Here is a 23,046-nt window from a genome sequence, read left to right on the forward strand (position 1 = left end):
AAGTATTTGTTTAAAATGTGTGTGATGTCATGTCTTTATAAACTCTGAGCTTGGTGTGTGCTCTACAACAGAATAAGATACAAACGTATTCCATACCCAATTTCACTTGACAACAATGAACACTGTTTTGTCTCTTGGTTGACCCGTTCCAGTAACACCTAAGTCATCCGAATAGTGATGCATCATCGCTCATTCTGTTATAAATATGTGTCTCATGGTTTGTTGCAGGAGTGCTCAAAGAGAGCCAACAATGGGAAGTTTACTCTGAGGGACCTGCTGGTTGTCCCGATGCAGAGAGTCCTCAAGTACCACCTGCTTCTTCAGGTAAGGAGGTCTGACTCCACTCATTTCAAATCAGAGTGTCTAAGAGTCTGCTCAGGGTTTAAAGGAAATCTGTTGATTTCAGAGATCAGTCATCCCTGACTAGATCAAGTTGCGTTAATCACGGAAATTTGTTTTATTTCACAAAAGCAGTATTACGAATTCCAGTATTAAAAAAATATAAAAAGCGAGCCTTGAACTAGTCTAGTCAGTGCATCCTGGCTTTTGCCTTTCACGTTAGTCAAGCCAGGTTGAGGAGGTGCGACTAGGTTAAACCAGATTCACGTTGAGCCAGAATTGAGTTATTCGGATACATGTGCGTTCACAACTTTCTTCAAAGTCACAGATTTTATGCTAAAATGGGCAACAGCTACTAAAGGAAGATTACAAAGATGCAAATAATACGTCAAAAAGGAAATCAGGCAGACAATAGTGGACTGTCTGAATGCGTAAGTAGCCTAAAAATATACATTTACTCACCGTATATATATATATATATATATATATATATATATATATATATATATATATATATATATACATAAATAAATATATCTAAATAACAATGATTAATACATTTTGTTGCTTACATGACATGACATGATAGATAGATAGATAGATAGATAGATAGATAGATAGATAGATAGATATATAGATATATAGATAGACTTTATTTCAGACTCGGGGTCCATACAGACAGATACATAAAAAGACACAAACAATAAAAGTACATACGCATAGCAATGCCTTACAAAGAGACATGCTTACAGTGTGCATTCAAATGATCACCTACTTTTTTTTACTTACCTTTTTCTGATTTCCTCAGTGCTTTTCTCTTTTGCTACATGTCCTGCAGTTTATTTTATATTTGATTTTCATCTCTGCCGATTCTATTTATTTTTTAGTGTGTGCAGTACATCTGACAGTATGTGAATTATTGTTCAACATAACAACAGTAATGATGACTATGACATGAATAATTATAAAATGATACATACATAGGAACATGGAATAACTGTAAATAACACAATGACTCTCGATTGGAGTGACTGCTGACTGAGCAGATAAGGCACGAGGATGTATCAAGCTTGGCAGTGAGTCTGGTCTGGAGCAGACGAGCTGCACATAATATATATCTTCATGGTAACGTATGTGCCACTGACTCTGCCCTCACACCCCTGATTGACCCTTTTTTAATGGATTTGCTGAATCTTGAGTGCTTGTTTTCAGCAGTCCACCCTATTTTTTCACGTTATTATTACGTGCTACATATAATGCTTTTAATTCGCAGCTCCACTGGAACATTTGGGCCTTAATGCCTTACTCCAGGACACCACAACAGTAGTTGTTGAGGCAAGAATAAACATCAACATTGAAGGCATTCAAACTTGCAGACTTCTCTAAGGATGTCACATACATGCTAATTTTACCTCAAGTTTGACCCCTCTGAGATTGACCTCTGGGAGGTTTTGTCAACGTTTTTCTCAGTTGATTCGAAGCGTATTTCAGTCGAGAAGTGGCCACTTGAGGGCGACATTCTCCACAACTTTGCCACTCTTCACAACTTCTCAGCAGATTCTCAGTGCAAAAATAGAGAAAGAAAGACAAGTCATCGAGGTGTTGCGTTTACTCTTCTTATGTCACCGCTCTCAAAGAAGGTGCAGCGAATAAAGAAAGTAAAATGCCTTTAATTTTAACCTTTCAACCTTTCATTTTAGATATCATACATAACATACATATTGATGTCATTTGTTTAAGTCTTGCTGATGTCATTCTCTGCTGCAGTGTTGACAGCATGTCATTAACAGCAAGCATCTGTCGAGACTTAAAAATCCCAACAAAACAAAATGAAGCAAATATACTGTCTGAAAAATGGTGGAACTGGTGCCACACGTAGGGAAAATAAACCGCCACAGCATTATGTTGTGATACGTAATTATGCGTGCTGCGAAAATGTCTCACTCCGGACTAGTATAAGTTTATTTCGTCTCATGTCTTCTTGGCTGTTTGACTGGTGTTTTGGCGGTAATAACACCAAAGTCATCACCAGGAGATTTCACAGTGCCTCTGTGCACGTTACACTGCCACCAATAACTGCTGTGTGTTGATTAATAAAAGAGACATATGTGTGAAGGAGTGTTCCGATCCTATCCTTGAATGTAAGAGTAGCAAAACCAAACTGTGAAAAACATCACAAGTGTTTCACTATTATATATATATCGCATGATGTGTAAGCAGCATTTTCATGTTGTAGCTGGTTGAGGTGGAGCCAATTTGACGTACTGATCATACGTACGCAAGTTAAATCTTTACTTGCAAAGTAAGTATAGCTGTCAAATAATGTAGTGAGGCAAAGGCACACTGTTTTCCTATGAGACGTAGCATAAAATGTAAATACTCAGGAAAAGTACTTCATATTTATACTTACTTAAGTACTAGGGGTGTAACGGTTCACAAAATCCACGGTTGGGTTCGGTGCGATACAGTGGAGCCACGGTTCGGTACGTTTCGGTACAGTAGAAAACTATAAATGCCAGAGAAATGTACTTGATTTTAAAATATATTTATTCATTAAAACTAACATCATAAAGTTATTCTTTGACTTTGAACAATGATGGAACTATACCTGAGTGACCCATCGTCTGGGGTGTCTTCTTAGCAACACATAAGCATAAAAAACAAAAACTGCTCCTTAATGTTATGTAGTAGTGTTACTTACATCTTGCTTACATCTTGTATTGTTACTTACATCTTGCAAAAGAGATTTTTCATCTCAATGGGACTACCTGGTTAAATAAAGGTTTAAAATTTTTTTTAATTTTTATTCAAACGTATTGTTCGGTTCGTCACGCGTACCGAACCGTGAGCCTCGTACCGAGCGGTTCAATACGAATACGCGTATCGTTACACCCCTATTAAGTACTATACTTGAGTAAATGCACTTTGTTTCATTCCAGTGCCTCTCTTCTGATGTACATCTTTTTTAAGCTTCATCTTTTATGGTATTAATTGAAGCATATTTGTCAACATTCAGCTAAAAATCTCCCTCATGCCCTCAAATGAGATTCATTTAAGAAAATGACTTGTTTTGTCATGAAAACAACATGCTACCATTTAAAATCAACAACCCAACTACTCGTGCTAAATATGTTTGAGTGTGATTTTGTGTGTGAACAGGGTCTCTCCTTTCCGTTTTGTCCTCCTCAAACAGGAACTAGTCAAACACACTCACGACGCTGCTGACAAGAGCAACTTGAAGATTGCTCTCGATGCCATGAAAGTAAGTGCAGTGCTGGTAAATGGTCTGTAATCAATGTGATTTCAGCTTGTTTCCAATAGCAGGAGGATTTTGTGGAAACAGGCTGTCTGCCATTCAACTATCAACTTTTATTCGATGACAAAAGAAGAAGTCATGAACCACTCATGGTTTTCTACCACAAGTGGGTGTGAATTGATTAAACCTACATCACACTGGGGAGTGCTTCACTTTTCCAGTCCTGTAGGTAACCAGAGTTTGATAGGCAGCTGATAAGAGAAAACAAAAAGGCAGAAAATGCCTGATTCATACTTACAATATTTACATGAGGTGCATGCTCAGATCACAGAGGCACACAAAAAACACCCTGCCTGCAACACACACTTACCTACATATCAGTTGACATTAACATATATCCAGCAGTTGCTGAGGTTAGCTTAGCATTAAGATTGGCAACGGAGAAATGGCATCAGCAGTTTGCCTGCCAGATTTGCTGTACCAAATGGAGTGTAAGAATAGGGTTTCATGTGGTCCACTAGTCACCGTAACTCGTTTTAACATTTTGGTTTGAACAGTCTTTATGCCAGCGGTGTCCTGGCTCCACCATGACCAGTCAAGTATGAGAGTGGTATTGATCTTCTCATCTAACTCTCAGCAAGAAAGCAAAGCAGGTGTACTTTCCCAAAATGAACAAACTATTCCTTTCAATGTACAGATCAGAATGTTGTGTGTTTGTGTGCGTCTGTGTTGCCCAGGACCTGGCTCAGTTTGTCAACGAGGTGAAGAGAGACAATGAGACACTGAGGGAGATCGACCAGTACCAGAGGTCTATTGAAAACCTGGTAAATTCAAATCTGTTTTCTCTCAGCACCTGTTAGTGTACACTTGTTATGGGTGCAAATGATCAGGAAGTCTTTTGGTTTCCTTTTTGATTCAACATTCCCTGGTTCGAACTTCTTGAGTATGATTTGTTCCTTTTCTCACAATTGATGATGATAACTATCTTTAGGCTTTAGACTGCCTGGCCTGACAAAAACAGCCATTTCAATACGTCAACAATAGGCTCTGCGGAATTTTAATGGGCATTTTTCACTATTTTCAGACATTTTAAGGAAAACAATTCATTTGGAAAATAACAAGCAAATTTATTAACAATGAAAATAATTGTTAGTTGCAGCACTAAACTAGTTAAAGGAGGTGTTTATAGCAGCAGCATCACAATAAAGAATTATTACTGTCATTAACATATTAAGTTAAACAGTTTTATATTTCTGTGAGAGAGGTTTCAGTGCTGGAAATGTGTCCCGAGTGACACCTTTTAACACATTTGAACCATTTTACGATATGCATTTGACTCATTAATGCATTTATTTCAAATGCATTTATGTTATACATAATTCATTTTCATTTTAACATATTCATTTCATTCTTCTCCTATTTCACTTTTAGAATCAGCCTCTGATCAGCTACGGTCGACCAAAAGGTGACGGAGAGGTGCGCATGGTCTCCAGTGTTGACAGGAGGAAACAGGACAGGTTGTTCTACTTCAACTTCATTGTCCTAAAAAAGAAATTAGGATATCAGACGGGAAAAACTCCCACTAAACGTCTGATGAAGTTCACTTTACTGAAACGCAGCTGTTGAATACATTTACCACAATTGTCGACAGTGTGCAAGAGCAAATCTTTATGTTTACGTCACTATATAACATTCTGTCTTCTTATTTTAAAGACATATATTTCTTTTTGACGTGGCCGTCATTGTCTGCAAGAGAAGAGGAGACAACTATGAGATGAAGGACATACTTGACCTCAACAACTTCAAGATCACAAACAACCCCACCACCGACAGAGAGGGTAAAAAGGTCAGTTGGCTGCGAAACACAACATACTTCTCCACACATAATTACACAGATGCTGCCCTTGTATATTAGTATTTGTGCACTTTACATTTCATTGAATATAAACTCTCTATTCTTCTAGTTTTATGGCTCGCATCAGTAAACTACACGACTAATGTATGGAAACAATGGTGTTCAAAATCTGTTTGTCTGCAGATTTCATTGCTAAAATAAATGTTGGATGCTTAATGAGAGTAATCTCGACTGATGGAGGGTCAGTCACCCCCCCACAGTTTATACACTACGCTATTGTCCTCCTTTTGGGAAGGTTTGCAGGCCGTATCGTGGCGAAGGACACTTGTTGATGTCTTGTTGATGGATGCCCACAGATGGTGTCTTCTCACTCTGGTGCTGATTGCTGATGTGAAAATGACAGTTTGCCAGAATGGGATGGCGCTGTGGTGTTGCATCAAAGGGACTCCATTATCGTCCTCATTTACTCTATTGTGCGATCGTGATGTGCTTGTTTTGGGTGTTGTCTGTCTGTGTGGGACATGTGGTTGGCATTGATTGGTAATTTAACAAGGCATGGTCATGGTCTTGATGTGGCTTGGGGGATTGTGTGCGTCGTTTGCATTATTCAAGGGAGTCTTTAGCATTATTTAATCAACAATCTTGTACACAAACAGTGTGATTTTTGCTTGGATATGTCATTATTGTGATCCCGTCCACCGTCCAACATTTTGCTACACAAATGTACACAGACACAGAAAAAAGACAAATATCCACAGACATAGAGATACTGTGCAACTACATTTAAGCTAAATGAGCTCGATTCACCTCAACACACGCTCACAAAAACGCACACACACCGCAGACGGAGATGCTAATACCAGGTGATGAATGTGTGCAGTCCTCCAAGGCTGCTCATAGCTACATATCATTTTCTGCTAAATGAAACTTCAGAGTGTGAATGTGGTGCCACGGAGCACCCACACAGTCATCAATGATTTAACACTCCGCAGAGCTCGAAAACACTCAGGACCTTGCAGGGCTGGCCAATCACTGCCGGGTAAACCCGACCATTTTTCCTGTTATTAGATATGACACAACCGGCTGGAACAGATTAGGGTGGCACAAACTGAAAGGTTTGGGAATTGATTGAAAATGATTCCCAAATATGCCCATGGGTAAGGCCTTTAACGTGTTACGTGTTGCAGTGGTAGTAGATATTTGGTGGCCGGCGGTTGAGGAACGTGCCAGGCTGTGAATGTGTTGCTGAAGAGAAAACAAGCAAGCGATAGTTATATTCTACACCCATTGAATCGACCTGCAATTACACATTTTTCTTGGGTATATTTTCTTTTCTTTCCAGTTGTGTACGGTACATATTTTTCTTTTATTTTCAACAGTCACACCACAAAAAGCATTTAACTCGGTAGGCATCCCCGGTATTTCAAAGAGTATGCCTGTTAGGTATCATGCACCGTTTACAGTTAAACCTACAAATCCATCTTACCATCCTGCCATGGGTATCTGAGATTTATGAGAGAAATGAAACCAAAAACAAACTCTAAAAAGAGAGAGAGTTCAGTTTTTTGCTGTAAAGTAACAATGTCACCTGTAACCACTGAGCGATCCTTCCACCCACCATTTTAAAGTATACATCGTGAGCCAGGGTAGTTTCCCTTTCATGCAGAAATGTGCATATGCATTCATGACAAAAAGCATTCGGTTTGATTCCTGCTTTCTTCCTGACCTCCACAGTGGTGCTACGGGTTCTACGTGACTCACCAGCAGGGGCACGCAGGCTTTGAGCTCTTTTTTAAGACCAGGGAACTGAAGAAGAAGTGGCTGGATCAGTTTGAAATGGCCATGTAAGTACGCAAGCACATGGTACGCAACGCAGAAGACCAGTGTGTGTATCGCAGGAAGAACTAACCGTGCACTTGTATATGCACACGTCTTTGTTTGCATGCATGTTACATCAAGGCCAAGGTAGGTATTGACTCTTTCATGTGCACTGTTTGATCAGGTCTTAGCTGTAATCAAACACACACTGCTGACAATAGAACACACACACACACACACACACACACACACACACACACACACACACACACACACACACACACGGTACACATAAACTGTTCCGAAGAGCTGCAGAACTACAAAGAAGTCACTGCCTCGATGGTTCTTCAAATCAGTGCTTTATGGAGGCACATCTCTTTTATTATTTTGTAACAGTGGGAGTTTTTTGTCGGCAGACATCCTGTCTGTATCCTTTGTTATGTTTATTCAGGAGTATACGATGTTGTTTTGACATTACACGCTGATTGACTGAACAAATGCTTTTGTGTGTGGGGTGGATGTGTATGAAAACAATATTCCTGATATACATGCTGACTATCCGCTATGGCCATTATGGGATTACTGTACTTGATATATGCACTGTAGCAAAACACTACAGTGTGTAGGGATGCACATCAATGTGCATTTTAAGTGCTTCTCCTTCTCTAACTTGAACTGAAAGTTGTCACACATCAGCTCATAAACCCACATGACCACTAGGCCCTTGACATTTGCTCAAAACCTAATGTGAACTTTCCAAAACTTAAAGAAAAAAACAACCATTTTTCACTCCCTTGAAACATTTCTTTTTGCACAGATACAGGGTTTTGTGTCTGGAAATAGCTATGTGTGCCTCCTGCATTGGGTAATGACACCAGAAGGGGTCCATTCAGAAAGTGAAAATTGTACCTGTAAAGAGGATGTGGGCTCCTGATGAAGGACTCACTCCTGGGAGCACTCATGGCAGCACGTATTGCTTAGAATGGTGTATTCAACACAAAAGAAATCATGTTTGTCCATGTTCCAGAAAAACTGCTTATTTCTGCTATGCATGTTGCCCCTCTCCCATTTAAACACATGCAACTCAAAAAGGGGTCTGTCTTGGCTGATTCAAGCCCTCTTCATTTACAAGTACACATTCACTGGGGGTAGCATGCTTTCATTTTAGCCAGAAGTAGGAAGGAATGGGCAGGAGTGAAGCACTAAATAAGCTTGTTTTTCACACAACAAATACGTTTTCTTCAGTTAATAAAGAAATGATTGAGAATGTTTTGTATGTTGAAAAACAACAACAGACAGACAGAAACACACTGACATTACACTACTCTGGTCTAGACTGAAATAACAGATTCGGATGGGTTGCCACACTATTTCGCACAGTCTCCGGAGGATGAATCTTATATACTTCGGTGATCCCCTGACTGTTCCTCTAGCTCCACTGTGATGCTGATATTTGGTGGTTTTGATCCCCTGATTTTTCATTTGTCCAACACTTAAACTAATTCCATTTAGCCTCAGCTGTACTTTGTGTTCAGTGATAATTCGACAATGTTAGCATGCTAACACACTAACCTAAGATTGTCTAAATGGTAAACATATGTGAGCATGTTCACGTGCTGAAGTTATCATTTAGCTCAAAGCACAAGTTGTGCCTAAGTGCAGCATCACAGAGCTGCTAGCATGGCTGTGTAGACGCTTGTTTTTCAATTTAAAGTTTTTGTTTTTGTTGTTTTTGTTTTCCCTTAGATCAAATATTCGACCGGAGAAAGCCAACCACAACACCCACCAGTTCATGATGCACACATTTGAAAGGATCACTTCCTGTAGTTTCTGCCACCTCTTGCTCAGGTAATAGTCATATAAACTGTAACTATCACTAATCATTATGTTATTGCGCTGGTCTTAAGAAAATACACTTTCAAATCTTTTGCATATTGGAGGTATTTTACATTTGGTCTTCAGTCGGTTTTCCTCAGGCAATTTTTGAATTTAGCCTCTCACGTAACTGGAAATGGCTTTTTAGCACTGGGTTTAAATTGAAATAACCAGGGACTACAGACTGTTAGCCGTCTCCGTTTTCAGCAGACAGTATCAGTTTTATGGTTTTGGAAAGCTGAAGGACATTTCCCTTTTCTTATCTTGACTGCAACAGATTCAAAATGTCAAGGTATTTATTTTTAAGGACGCTGTTATACATAAAATATATCCTGTGTTTTATTGTGCCCAGGGGCATCTTTAACCAGGGTTACCTCTGTCTGAAATGTGGGCTGGGGGCTCATAAGGAGTGTCTGGGTCGACTAGGAGTCTGTGGGAGATCAGGTGAGATGGAAACCCCCAAAACCGATTGTGTTGCACTAAGTTATCGTGAACACGTATATGCCATCATTTCCATGATATTTGCTGTGTATATTTATGTCCCTCAGAGAACACATCATAACTTTTTTTGGTGGCCTTTCCTATAGCGCCACCATCAGGCCTCAATTTCTACTTGTACGCAAAAATCTAAAAGGCAGATTGCCATGAAATTTACTGAGCACATTTATGCTTCCTAAAGGAGGACCTCTTTACATTTTGGGAACTCCATGAGCTTTCCTCGGGCACCACACATATGCCAGATTCTACATAAGCTATGTAACAGCTTGCGTACTATTGAATTTGGTGTCTTGATTAAAAAAAACGTGTCTCTCTGGATGATGTAACCTTTGACCTTCCCTCACTTTGCCAACCACATGCTCAAATTTCTACTTCCCTTTATTTCCCCCTGAAAGAATCTAAAAATTCTGTTATGAGACTGCAAATTACACATGACGTTTAGCACTTAAAGCTGAATTATGCCATAAAGATATTTAGCAGTTGTTGCATTATACTCATGTGTCAAGCATTAGCTCTTTGTCACGAGTGTGGGACATTCGTCCAGGTCCGTTACCCTCCCTGAATACAGTACACAGACAGCTAAAGGCAGCGCAGGCCATTGACAAGCCTTCTCAGCAGAAGCACGGTGGTCTTTATGCATTCTGAGGCGTGACGAGGGCCAGCAGAGGTTGACGGTTGAGGTTGTATGTCGGGAAGCCACCACACACTCATTTTGTATTCTTCTCACTGTGTCTGTCTCTCACTTGACTGCAGATTCTGCCAAGCCGAAACCCAAGGTAAGTCCTGGACTGCTTCTCCTCTCTGACTTAGACACAAACATAATAAGTGAAGCGTAACGTAGCAGATAAGGTAATATGACACACATGCAGAGTTCTGATTGGCCAGACTCCTGTCAACACATAGCAGCTGGCCAATGAGATCCCCTGCTGCGTCTTTAAACGTACGCAACAGTGGAACGTTCCTGTTTCTTCAATTTGTGACAGTGAATCTAAAAAACACTCCATGATACCCTTTGTAGACAAAATGAGGATAATAATTAGAAAGAAAAAAAAAAATGCTACGAAACAGAACTCCTGTCTGTCTTTCACTATCAAAAAGGTTAGACCACACATCTGAAGAGTATAACACTCATATAGATGATTGTATGAAGAGTATTCAGACTGAACCTGCACAAGGAGTAAGAATTGCCTCTCAATAACCTCTTGCTGCCTTCCTTGTTTTCATTTTCTTTCTCCGTCTTTTTTTTTTACGTTTGCTCTCCATCCACAGGAAAACACAACACCACCAGACCCAGGTCAGTATGGCTCGACCACTTCACCACTTTTGTGGACCTGCTAAGGGCTTTAGGTGTTACCTCTTAAGCTGCTTTCATCTTGGCCCTGCAACAAATCAGAAACACAGACGGGATGAAAAGGAGACGGTTATTTCAAAGCCTTGGAGGAGATAGATGGTGGTTTAACGCTAACCCTTCGATGTTATAATACCCCTCCTCACATTTGTGATCATATACTACTCAACTTCCCAGCCCAACTTAAAAAAAGAAAAGAAATGCAGTGACATGAATCCCTCCTGCTCACACACAGGGTTAAAATGAGGAAATGAGCAACAACAGCTTCCTTTTGACAAACATATTTGAGTAAGAATAACAAATGAATAATAGGATGCAGGAGGAATCCTTATCCAATGCACAAAAAAAAGCCCTTTTCTCACCGGATGCCGTGATGCCTGAACCCAAGACGGCATTGAAATGAATTGGAGTGGGTGGAATCATGATGAGGACTACGGCAGGAGAGATGCTGGCAGAAAAGCACTTCCAGCAGTCTATATGCCTCGGCCTCAACCGCTGAGCTGTGCCTTTGTGTTAAATCAATTTCCATAAGGGGCTTTATGAGAAAGACAGCCACAGCTGTGCTTATTGTTCTTATTAAAAACATGAATGTTAGATATTCAATTCGTCTGAGGTCACCGTCAGCCGCTAGTTTCCTCGGGCTGGTTTGCAGGGAGATGTGCCTGAGGGGGCTCGATGTGCGAGTCTGTGGAGAGTAAGTGGCTGTGTCTTTTAAGTTGGCTGGGGTGTTTCGTCTTAGCCTCGGCCGGATGCTTGTGGCTGTGTTTGTCTGCTATGCCGAGGAAAGGTTGAAGCTGCAACGTACAGGAATAACAGAGATTCATTTCCTGCAAGAGTAAATCGCTGCTTTTTTTTTTTAGGATGCTGACATTTTCGTAGTTTGTGGACATGTATGTACGTGTTGGGGATCAATTGTGCTGAAACATTTAGGACAATGACAGAAAGGGAATTTGCTTTGTGCACATGACTGGTGCAATCAATGAAAAACAGACAACATTGTCTCACCTTTACTGATATTTACGTAGTCAGGCAGATAGTTTTGGGGTTTTGTTTGCCCGTGTTTTGACATATCTGCCTCGTCTGCTGTCAGTCCAATCCAATGCCGTTGTGATGGAGAATTTTGTTTATCGCGCTCGGAGCATTGGAAATATATATTTAAAGAGAGACTTAACAGCAGCCAAACATCTTGTTCTTGCCAACCCCACCTTGCTGCAGTAAAATAGAAGTGTCAGTAAACTGTGACATTGCTGTTGTCAGCAAGAAGAAGGTCAGAAGTAAAATGAACTGCGTACGTATCGTTTTGCATGTCGGCTAGGTTACGGTTGGCTCTTTTGAGAGTAAGAGGTCCCTGTAGACTTGAAAGCATTAGAACAACAATGTCAGTTAAAGTAGGCGTTAACATCACGTTTAACTCCCCGTGTCGAGCAGAATACTTTGAATATCTGAGTTTTCCCTTTTACTCACAGTCTGAGCAACATAGCGCTCTGTGATTCAAAGGCCTGTTACTTATTCCTAGATCTCATAAGTGGTGCCCTTGTACTTATGTCATATATGGTTGCAGTATTTTTGATTGATTACCTCAAAGTAATGATGAATCAGCCTACGCTCTTTCACCTGCTCTATGTCCCTCTGTATAAGACTCTGATAAATGTTGAAAAGTGTGAGTATAGATGTGTTTGTGTTCCCTGTCTCTTTAGGTCTACCCAGGATGGTTGTGATCAGAGACTACAGTGGCATCCCCTGTCCCCAGTGCGGGCCCCCACTAAGCATTCATGCGGGCGATGTTATTGAACTGATGTTTGCCGACCTGCACAGCTCCTGGTGGCAGGTGCGTGTCACTCAGCTCATCTTGGTTTTATCTCGACATCTGTGACTCCATGAAAAAAAATAACATGTCACGGCTCACCGGGTCGGCTTGGTGCAGTGTCGTGGGTTTGAAGCCGTGTAGCGTGTCACCTCTTCTCTCTTACTGATGGATGTCCCGCTATCTGCAAAAGCTTTCACAAATATATTTATGGGGTGACATCAACAATTTATCTCCCTTTGGCCATTATTGTTGATAAATTACAAATTACATTGGGGTTGTTTCATCACATTCTGTGTCCTGTCAGGTGAGCCATGAATTTGATATCATTATGAGGTCAGTGTTAATTAGAAATATCCGTCGAAGATCTGTATGAACTCTTCAGAACCACAGTTGCATTAAAAATAGGGTATTTGTCTGTTCTTTCACTCCTCAGATTGAATCATAGCCTACAGCGGATGATCTAACCAATTAGTGGCTTCAGTTGATTAATTGAGTGCCACACTGAGGCAATAAAACAGCAGACACTGGAGCCTCTGGAGGATGTTTTAATGGTTGGTGCACAACCTCATGTACAGGCACATTTAGCAACCATCTCATGAGGTCAGCCAAAGGTGGAGAGCGTTTGACCTTATCTATTTTTGAAAGGATGGTCGATTTATCTGGGGTCTTGCGGCAGCCTCCCTAGCTGTTTCTCACTCTGCTTTACGGTGGAATTAAAGCCTCGTCCTCCACTTGGTGCTGCTCCAATCAGACTGCAGTGTTTGCCAACGGCACGGCTGGGAGTTGGCGGTTAGCCTGATTTCCTATGCTCCGTGTTTTCTCTCTGTTGTGACAGAGCACAAGGTGGAGGGTGAGGACATGAGTGCGAGGGGACTTCTTGTAAGCCGATGGAATGGCTCGCAGAATGCCATGCTGCAGACCTGATGGCACTGCATTGTTTGTTACCATAGTAACTATGCTGGGAGGAGATAATTAAAGGAATTAAATGATAAGACACATTTGTGTCAATAACTGTCCTGTGCATAATTATACTGCAACAAGGCTTTTTTCTTTTTTTTTAAACTAAGTGAATGATTGCAATGATATCGATAACACGGGTGCAAGGCGATCTAAGAGTGTTCTCCAAACCACAAATGTAATTTAACAGACACTGTGTCAATCATGATAAAATGTTGTCTGTTCAATATATTTATGTTTTCGAGTCTGTGTTCTTCACATTCACATATCCACAAAAAAATTCTGCAGTGACTGCCGAATGCATGTCAACAGCTGGTGGCAGTAATGAGCTGAAAAATGTAGGGTGCAGTCGCAAAAGAGAAGACGATTAAGAAGTGTATGAATGCAGATGCATGAATGCGTGCAAAAAACAACAACAATGTAAGTGCTCTCAACAAGTTTTTTTTGGATCTTACGGTCACACACACAATGCATTGGGTGGGAAACACTGGATCTGAAGAAACCCTGTTTGTTTATAATGAAACCTCCACAGGCTACCTTTAATCTTCAGCGTCCCCTGTGGCGCCAGAGGATGGAATTACAGAACATTGAGAATTCATATCCCCTGTTACCCAGGAGGCAATTATCCCCCATCCCACTGGCAGAACAATACAATCAATCACTGTAATTTCATTTGATCCTTTGGCTGCTGCCTGTTTATGCCAACAGAGTAATAAGTTGAATCTTTATCATACGCTTATCGAAGGCATAACAAATAGAGAGGGGGGTCTCAAAAAACCTTTGATGAAATGTTATTACACAGAATGAATCATAGAGAGGGGTAAAGATTCGCTTTCCAATCTAGTTACTGCCGGGGCTTGCACGGTCCCAGAAAGCATTTCATACTCATAATAAAGAGGAGTGAGGAGGAAAGCATAAACAGGGCAGGAAGCTGAATGAGGAGCTCCACATGCCCTCAACACTTACTGTCTTCTCAGATTGACTCAATGGACTTCAAATTGACCTCAAACTCATAACTGGTCACTCAAATTATCTTGAGCTTAATATATATATATATATATATATATATATATATATATATATATATAGTCTACAAGATGTACATGATAGATAATTTACAATTCATCGATGTATAGACAATCTATACATCTATGTCGGGGTAAGTTTGTATACAATCATGTAATTTGTTTTTCAGTTGGAGAAGAAAGTCTCTCTACACTATGATTGTTGAAGGAATTAATGAATTTCTAAAGCTTGTGTTGTGCTTGAGGCAGTTTAGCTAAAATGCAGTTGTTAGTCTTTAGTGCAAGCCAGAGAGCTCCCGCTGTTTGGATAGTCAAAGACCAGAATAAGATCCATTATTTAGTGTTAAACGAGGCTCTTGTTTTGATGCAGTACAAATCTATCTGCCGGCAGAGTTTGAACCATAATTAACTTGGGCTGCAAATTAGATGTACTGCTTGTTGTGTGCTAATTGCTGAGGATTTATTGAGGCGAGTATGGGAGGGGAAGAGAAAAGGAAGAGAGGAGAGAAAGAGAGAGAACGAGGTGCATTTGCTCCCAGACAAATATAATGCGATTAACAGCCAGTTGCTGTTGCAGGGAAAAATTCTGGCGACAACCAAGATTGGCTTCTTTCCAAGCGACGCTGTGAGGCCTTGCCCATGTGTAAGTGTGCATATTTTTCATAATCAATAAGACACATTTAGTGTGATTACAATGCATTTGGTGGATAATGGCTTCTATTGATGTCTTGCCAAAGAAATGTAGTGCTTTTCAATTGCGCTTCTTCGCTGTAGAAGAGTGATTTTAGCCATTAGATGAGGCTTCAATATCATATTACCAAAATGACCTCCACCCCTCGTGTATCGACTCCATAAAAACACAAAATAACCACAATTCTTTTCCATGCTCCAGGTTCCAAAACCTGTCGATTACTCTGCCCAGCTCTGGTAAGCGATGAAAACAAATGGCTGTAGATTGCTTACGATAACCACAAGTCATTTTCACTTTTTATTGATCGTATTGACTGTTCTCATCCTCATGTTCAGAATGATTGATTGCAGTGTAAGGGCAGCAGTTGTTTATGGGTGCTTCAGGTTTGCAGGTCCTATGGAGAGATACCAGGCTGAGGTGGAGCTTCTGGACCGAGAATACGGCACCTATCTGGTTCGACACCGGAGTAAAGAGTGCACTGAATACGCCATGAGTATAAAGTAAGTGACATGCTGGCTTGTTTTCATTCATTTCCAATCTAATTCTACAATTTCCACACACTACAGTTTACCAATGATGGTGGAATAAACAAAACACACATAGTCAGCAGCAGTCTTGTGGGCTAAAAACACCTTATTGTGAGAGGCGAGTGGCGAGAATCATTCAAGCAAAGAAAATGCCCACATGCAAATAATAGCTCGGCACAGCAATGGTGTGGTGTATGAAAACAAGCAGCTCATCAAATGTTAAAAGTGGATGGGCCGCAGCAGAAGGAGGTCGTGCTGTGTTCCACTCATGCCAGTGAAAAACAAGAAGTTATGGTGACATTATTAATATGATGTATGGAAAAAAAGTTTGCCTGGTCTGATGGATCACAGTTGATGGTAAAATGTCGACGGTGGGGGAGAGAATGAAGTTTACAGGGTTGTTTCATCCCAAGTTTGATATATCTGTCTTAAAGCTTTCAGCCTCTTCAAAAAATATACTGTTGTTCGTTAAACTTGGCCCCTTGAATTTTAAATATTTTGCAGTTTTCATGTTGTGACGTTCATCATTCTGAAAGTTAGCTACAGATTGAGAAATGGCATTTGGATTTGTTAAAGAAGGTGCAATGAGTCAGAAAGTATCGCTATTCATGAAGTTACTTTGGTGACTTTAGCTGTGAGCTAACATAGAATCAGTTAAGTGCATTCGACTAATATCTTTATCGCCACAATGTCATGGTCATAAGAAGCCTGCAGCAGGATGTTGTTTGTGCCATAACTTCAGTGAATACATGTCTTGTTTGCGATGAGCCTGAACTCAAGAGGTGGGCATATCAGCAGCTGCTTATTACATTCATGATCTTGTTTTTATTTCTGTTCTTGTTCAGTGCCATAGCAGTTCACTGTTATGAGGATTGCGCACCAGGTCACTAACAATTACCCGTTGTTTTTTAAGGCTCCGAGTATCAAAGATGAAACTCTGCGTTAGCTACAGGTAGATGAACGCCCCTTAATCTGGGCAAAGAAAAGCAGAACTTTCTCCATGGCTACTAGACACGAGAGGTCATTTAGAATATGTTTTTCTAATTTGAGTATTCACCCTATCTGTGTCAGCGGCACAAGGTGTGTTTGAACCTACATCATACCTAAACATTGTTGAGGTTCATTTTAGTTTACCCTGATGGTCGGCTCAGTCGATGCATCTCCGCTGAATGCAGCATGGGGAAGGGGTGGAATATTTTACCATCCATCTTTTGTCCGTCTCCTCTGCCCAGATATATGTTCAAGGAGAGCCCGATAGCTTTGCATCATACTATTTGCTGCACTTTGGCGATCAGCCTTAGAAATGTATTTCAAAAGGAGGCTACAGCAATGCATTGAAATTTACGATCAAACATCCATCCCTTTAGGCCTCAATCAAAGGCTGCTTTATCTGCAAGTTGAGTGCCTCCGTCGCTGTCTTTTGAAAATACAACACTGGCCATTTAACCAGCGAAAATCTTTCAGGCTGCATCAAAGCCTGTTCAGTCTTTAAAAAAGGACTATCTACTGCCCCCGACCTGACAGCTCCAAGAGATTATAACGATTTGAGGGTGCACTCTGAAATAGTGTTTGGATGTTAAGACTATTTAGCCAGTGACACACCATTCCAGCCCATTTGGTTTGGTGGACTCATACCGTCCCTCATTCACAACTCTGATGCACAGGGCCGGGTTCTGAACACTCTAATCCGAATTGCCTGTCTCACTGCTTCAGATCATTATCAGAATGGCCGTTTGAGATAATGGAGCTTTATATGAGAGCTGCTACTAATCAACTGGAACTGTCTGGTGTCACTAGACACTACAGTTTGTGTGTGTGTGTGTGTGTGTGTGTGTGTGTGTGCAGTCGTGGGAGCCTATACGAGGAAGGAAATACTCAACCAAACAAGGCTCATCTGTCTCCATGTGTTATGCGCCATATAACTCAACACACATCAATAATGTATGACCCGCCATATATTCATCATGTATCTGTGAATTTGCAACATGATCATAATATGCTTCTCATGCGTTAGACATTGCATTGGAAGATTTACAATGCGGATCTATTTTCAGTGTAACTTGCACATCGCCGCGTGGGAGACATGCAATATACAGCATTTTGCTTTCAATTCCACAATATTCTTCAACGAAGCAGCTTGCCTGAGCTACTATTCTCACATGACATATGATTAAATGATAATTTAATTATTAACGTATGCCGATAGCATACAGTCTCACGTACGTTTGACAGTTATGTGTGATACATGTTTCTCTGTTGGATTAATTGAGCACACTAAACGCATCTTTCAGGGAAGGGGTGCTTGGTAAAAACAAATTGGACATAAAATCATTAACACAGAAAGAAAATAAAATAAAGAAGAAAATAAGAACATTTCCCTTTTTCACAGCAGACATGTTGACTAACAGCAGAAAAAACCCAGGTGGAATTAATAAGGGCTGCATTCCATTTAACTTTACTGCCACTGTGTATCCTGGCTCACCAACGGGGCTTAGTAATGTACTTAAATGGAACAAAGCTGTCGTTAATTATGTGAAATGCTCCTTTGCTTTTCCTACTATTTGTCAAAATGTTTGCCGTGAAAAATACTTATTATTAATGGCGGTGGCATTAAATTAAAACATTCAGCTTCATTGTGGTCTTTTGGAGCACCATTTGTATCTTTTCCTGTCCGTACAAAATGGCGATTCTTCAGTAGATTGGCAGGTAGTACATACGATAGATTTAGTACATGTTATGGAGGTGGGTCTGTCTTATAGAGGTGTAGCAAAGCTGCGTTCCATTTACCTCGGAAGTCAGAGATTGGAGCTGGGAATGACATCACACCCGAGGTGATGGCGTTCCAGTACCACAAGTGGGAAGTTAACATTAGTTCTAGCCAGGCTAGCCATCGTTAGAAATACCAGTTGATAAGAACGCTTTATGTGGTATTTTGAGGTCGGGTTGGTGAGGTTGAAATTTCCAACTGGGAACTTCCTACTTCCCAGTTCAAATGGAACGCAGTAATAAGTAGTTATCCACACCTGAAGCTGATCAGCCAGTAACTACTAGGTGGAACAGTTTGTCCACACTACTCAAATGTTTGGCAAAGAAACCATTATTGGATTTAAATTAATTCAGTTATTTTACAAAAGAAATTGCTGCTGTGGATTTGAGGGACTTTTTTGTTTTTCTTTTGTGGGACTTAAAACAACAATACTTTATTAGTTTTGCTTTTAACTGCATTATTTAAAAGTTGCAACAATACTTCAATACTTTTCGTACATTATTTGGTTTTCTTGTTAATTACTCCACACGTTTAGCCTCTAATGCTTCTTACATTTAAAATGAAACAAAGAAGAGAAACCTCTGTTGGGGTTTCCCTGCTATGAAAGGTCTCAATCAGACACTGGTATACAGTATTAATTCGTCTTACAGGGTAAGACTCAGTAATTCTTTGACGCTTCTATTATTACATGACTTCAGTGTATTGGATCTGATTTCCACGGCAGGGAAAACCTGAGGTGTTCTTGCCAAACAAAGTTGCTTGGCGCCGCTCAGCGTGGTAACCAGCCGTCAGCGGAGACAGATCTTCGTGACGGTTCACCATAGAGACTGGATTGACGTGGAAGTATGTGTAGTTGATTAGCAGCCCATCTCTTATTCATCCTCCACAGGTTCAACGACAAAGTCAAGCACATTAAGATTCTGACCAAGGATGGCTGCTTTTACATCGCTGAGAGTCGGCTGTTCAAGACTGTGCTGGTAAAGGTTTTAACTTTGTATGGATTTCAGCTACTGTAGCATTCATGAGTATCATCATTTTGACATTGCTTCTGCAGCACTCTGGAGATAACGCATGCATTTATATTGTACAATGGTTAGACATGTCTACTCGTGGTTTAGTTCTCCATTTGTGTACACACTCACAAAGCTTCGAGCGCATGTTTGAAGCAACTGCCTGTATCTCAGTAGCTAATATTAGCTGGTTTTCAGTGTTGCACTTGAGATGGCCAGATATAAAGATAGATTGCAGTTAGTTGCCCTTCTTAGAAACACTTCCTCAGCAGCTGGTGTGTTATCGAGGTCAAACAAGCAGCCAAGCCAACCTGCCCACACATCTTTGCTTTCATTTCTATCCATTTGTACACAAAGTCACGTAGATTCACACTGGAGTATCATTGTTATGGGTATGTTTTGTTTGATTGTGCTTGTTTTACACAGGACTTGGTGGAATACTACAAGCAGCATTCATTGAAGGAGGGTTTCAGCAGTCTTGACACCACTCTGCAGGTCCCCTATAGGGAACTGTCCAATGGAAGCGTGCCCAAGGCCATTAACAGGGCTGGCAGTGGTGAGTGTGCTTCACAAACATCCACATTTCCTTCCCTGAGACTGTGTATGACAGAGGGAAATGCTACCAGATCAGATCTTGAGCCGGTTACAGTTGAAAGTCATTCTAAGCTTTTGCTGTGACCTGATTGGGATACAGTTTTGCTGCAACTGCAGTTCAGATAAAGTAAAGTGAGCTGTTTTTCTCTGGGAAGTAGTCTTGCTTGTAAAGCTTCTGTATGACCAAAACAGCCAATGAAACCTGACATTCTCCAGGTCATCAAATAGAAACAAAAGAACAAACTAAGGGCAGAAACTGTTTTGCTGAAATCCAAAAAAAGTATCTCACCTGCTATAGTTTGTTACTATAGACCAGCTGATGTACTGTACTGCCTTCTAAGAACTGTAGAAAAATGTCCCACCTTACATTACAAAATCATGATGGCAGAGCTTTTGCTTGGTTATTAAGTTAAAACTGCGTCTTAATACTTGAGGCAGTCCTATCTTTGACCATCGGGACATGCTAGAAATACTTTGCACGGTATAATGAGCGAACGGGACTCCCTGCGGAATAGCGCTTTGGGAGATTGACCTCATCAGTTTTGCTTGATTAGTCTTCTTTTGTCATCATCCTTGGTCAGACTGACAATGTTTATGAGGTAATTATTGGCTGTCAGTGGAAAAGCAGCAGCTTTGATTTCAGCCCGGCGGCCTTATTACGTAACAGGCATGAATAAATGTCCACGTGTGCTTACCGTAAGTTCAACAAGTCCAGTTCCTGCGTCATTACTGGCCCTCGGAGACAGAAGCAGATGCTCATTCATTCTGAGGAGGCATGTGAAGCAGGAAGGTGTTGTGGAAGAAGCAGAATAGAGGAAGAGGCAGGTTAGGAATTGAGTCTGACAGAGAGAGACAGAGAACAGAGGTCGAAATGGCAAAAAGGGTGTAGAAAGTGAGAAAGACAATGATGTAAGAATGGGAAAGAGTGAGATAAATGGGAGGTAGGGAGAGAGTAAAGAAAAGGAAAGAGGTAGAAATGGAGGTTACAAGTGACCCGTTTATCAAAGGGTCCTCTAGCTTTTTGTAGTGGCGTTAATGGGTTAGTTTCAACTAACCACTCTCTTGTCTGTTCAGTAAATACAGAGCAACGTATGCTGTTTTAGCTTAGTGTAAAGACTGGAAACAGGAGGAAACGGTTTGCTGCGTTCTTCACATCTAAAGCTCACACATGAATACATGTAAACCAAAGTTTAAAAACAATTTATGGGCTGTTATGACAAGTATTTCTTGGCTCGAGCGTCATATTTAGGGTACAGACACAAGAGTGGTATCAACCAGTCCTGGCAAGAAAGCAAACAAGTATATTTCGGGAAATAATGAACCATTTCTTTAAAAATGTGGCCAAACTGTACAGACTACATTCTGAGAGATCCAATACAAGCTGGACCACCTGTAGATGAGATGATCCAGTCCTTTTTAAATTGCAACGTATTCCACGTGCCTCTATACCTTGAATAATGTATTTTTCCTGAACCAGATGAGATATCCAAATACAGATGGCATGTTAATACCAAGTGTGAATGGGGGTAAAAGAGAGACAAAGGTGAGGGGTAGGGTTGTCACGATACCAAAATTATGACTTCGATACGATACCTGCCGTAAGTATCACGATACCAATACTTACGATACGATACCAGAATTCAATACAATACCATAAATACTAGGGGTGTAACGGTACGCGTATTCGTATTGAACTGTTCGGTACGAGGCTCACGGTTCGGTACGCATGACGAACCGAATGCGTTTGAATACATTTTTTTTTTTTTTTTAAACCTTTATTTAACCAGGTAGTCCCATTGAGATGAAAAATCTCTTTTGCAAGATGTAAGTAACAATACTACATAACATAAAGGAGCAGTTTTTGTTTTTTATGCTTATGTGTTGCTGAGAAGACACCCCAGAAGATGGGTCACTCAGGTATAGTTCCATCATTGTTCAAAGTCAAAGAATAACTTTATGATGTTAGTTGTAATGAATAAATATATTTTAAAATCAAGTCCATTTCTCTGGCATTTATAGTTTTCTACTGTACCGAAACGTACCGAACCGTGGCTCCACTGTATCGTACCCAACCCAACCGTGAGTTTTGTGAACCGTTACACCCCTAATAAATACGATACGATACTGGTATATTTATCTATAATAGTAATAAATAAAACATCTGTACGGTTCCCTTTTTTACCAGCTTGTTCCTGCCCAGCTTTTTGAACACTTAACAAATGGCATTAATATTAGTATGAGCCTACAGCAAGATATGAATGAAAACTACAAGGTGCCATGATTGCTGCTGACTCTGCTGCCATCTGTCTGACTGTCTGTGGGAGTGGGTGGATAAACAATGCTTCATTTACTTGCATAGTGAGTTTGATGTTTTCACTTTAAATTTTATCTTAATTCATGGAATAATTATTTTTCCTTAACTAAAAATAATGAGCTCAAGATCCACCCTCAGGCTCCACCAGCATGGAGCCATTTTGCATGAATTTTGTTTCATTTAGTGCACGTTTGTGTGCATTGTGACCTCATGATCATATCGGCTTGTTGTCAAACTAGGCTAAGGCTACTCGTGTTAGCTGTATATGGGTGAGCTTGGGGGTGTTCATGTTTATAATCACATTTGCTTACCCGTCGTTCTTTGAACTCTTTAAAAAGTTCAGGGTGTCTGTCTGAAAGGTGCTT

General features: G+C 40.5%; 1 protein-coding gene across 3 annotated transcripts in view; it reads left to right on the top strand.

Annotated features, from left to right (window-relative positions):
• LOC306789667 (guanine nucleotide exchange factor VAV3-like) overlaps positions 1-23,046 on the top strand; it is a 47,195-nt gene that overhangs the window by 11,379 nt on the left and 12,770 nt on the right. For all 3 annotated transcript variants that reach the window (XM_079285733.1, XM_079285734.1, XM_079285735.1), the window contains exons 10-25: positions 229-324; positions 3,533-3,601; positions 4,333-4,419; positions 5,027-5,112; positions 5,309-5,441; positions 7,185-7,294; positions 9,015-9,116; positions 9,496-9,587; positions 10,395-10,417; positions 10,911-10,935; positions 12,687-12,817; positions 15,356-15,421; positions 15,671-15,705; positions 15,853-15,969; positions 19,653-19,740; positions 20,200-20,329. In XM_079285733.1, the coding sequence (XP_079141859.1) occupies positions 229-324; positions 3,533-3,601; positions 4,333-4,419; positions 5,027-5,112; positions 5,309-5,441; positions 7,185-7,294; positions 9,015-9,116; positions 9,496-9,587; positions 10,395-10,417; positions 10,911-10,935; positions 12,687-12,817; positions 15,356-15,421; positions 15,671-15,705; positions 15,853-15,969; positions 19,653-19,740; positions 20,200-20,329 (1,390 nt within the window). The remainder of the gene's footprint in view (positions 1-228; positions 325-3,532; positions 3,602-4,332; positions 4,420-5,026; positions 5,113-5,308; positions 5,442-7,184; positions 7,295-9,014; positions 9,117-9,495; positions 9,588-10,394; positions 10,418-10,910; positions 10,936-12,686; positions 12,818-15,355; positions 15,422-15,670; positions 15,706-15,852; positions 15,970-19,652; positions 19,741-20,199; positions 20,330-23,046) is intronic.

Source organism: Melanostigma gelatinosum (genome assembly GCF_949748355.1).
Source record: "Melanostigma gelatinosum genome assembly, chromosome: 15".
Classification (NCBI taxonomy): domain Eukaryota; kingdom Metazoa; phylum Chordata; class Actinopteri; order Perciformes; family Zoarcidae; genus Melanostigma; species Melanostigma gelatinosum.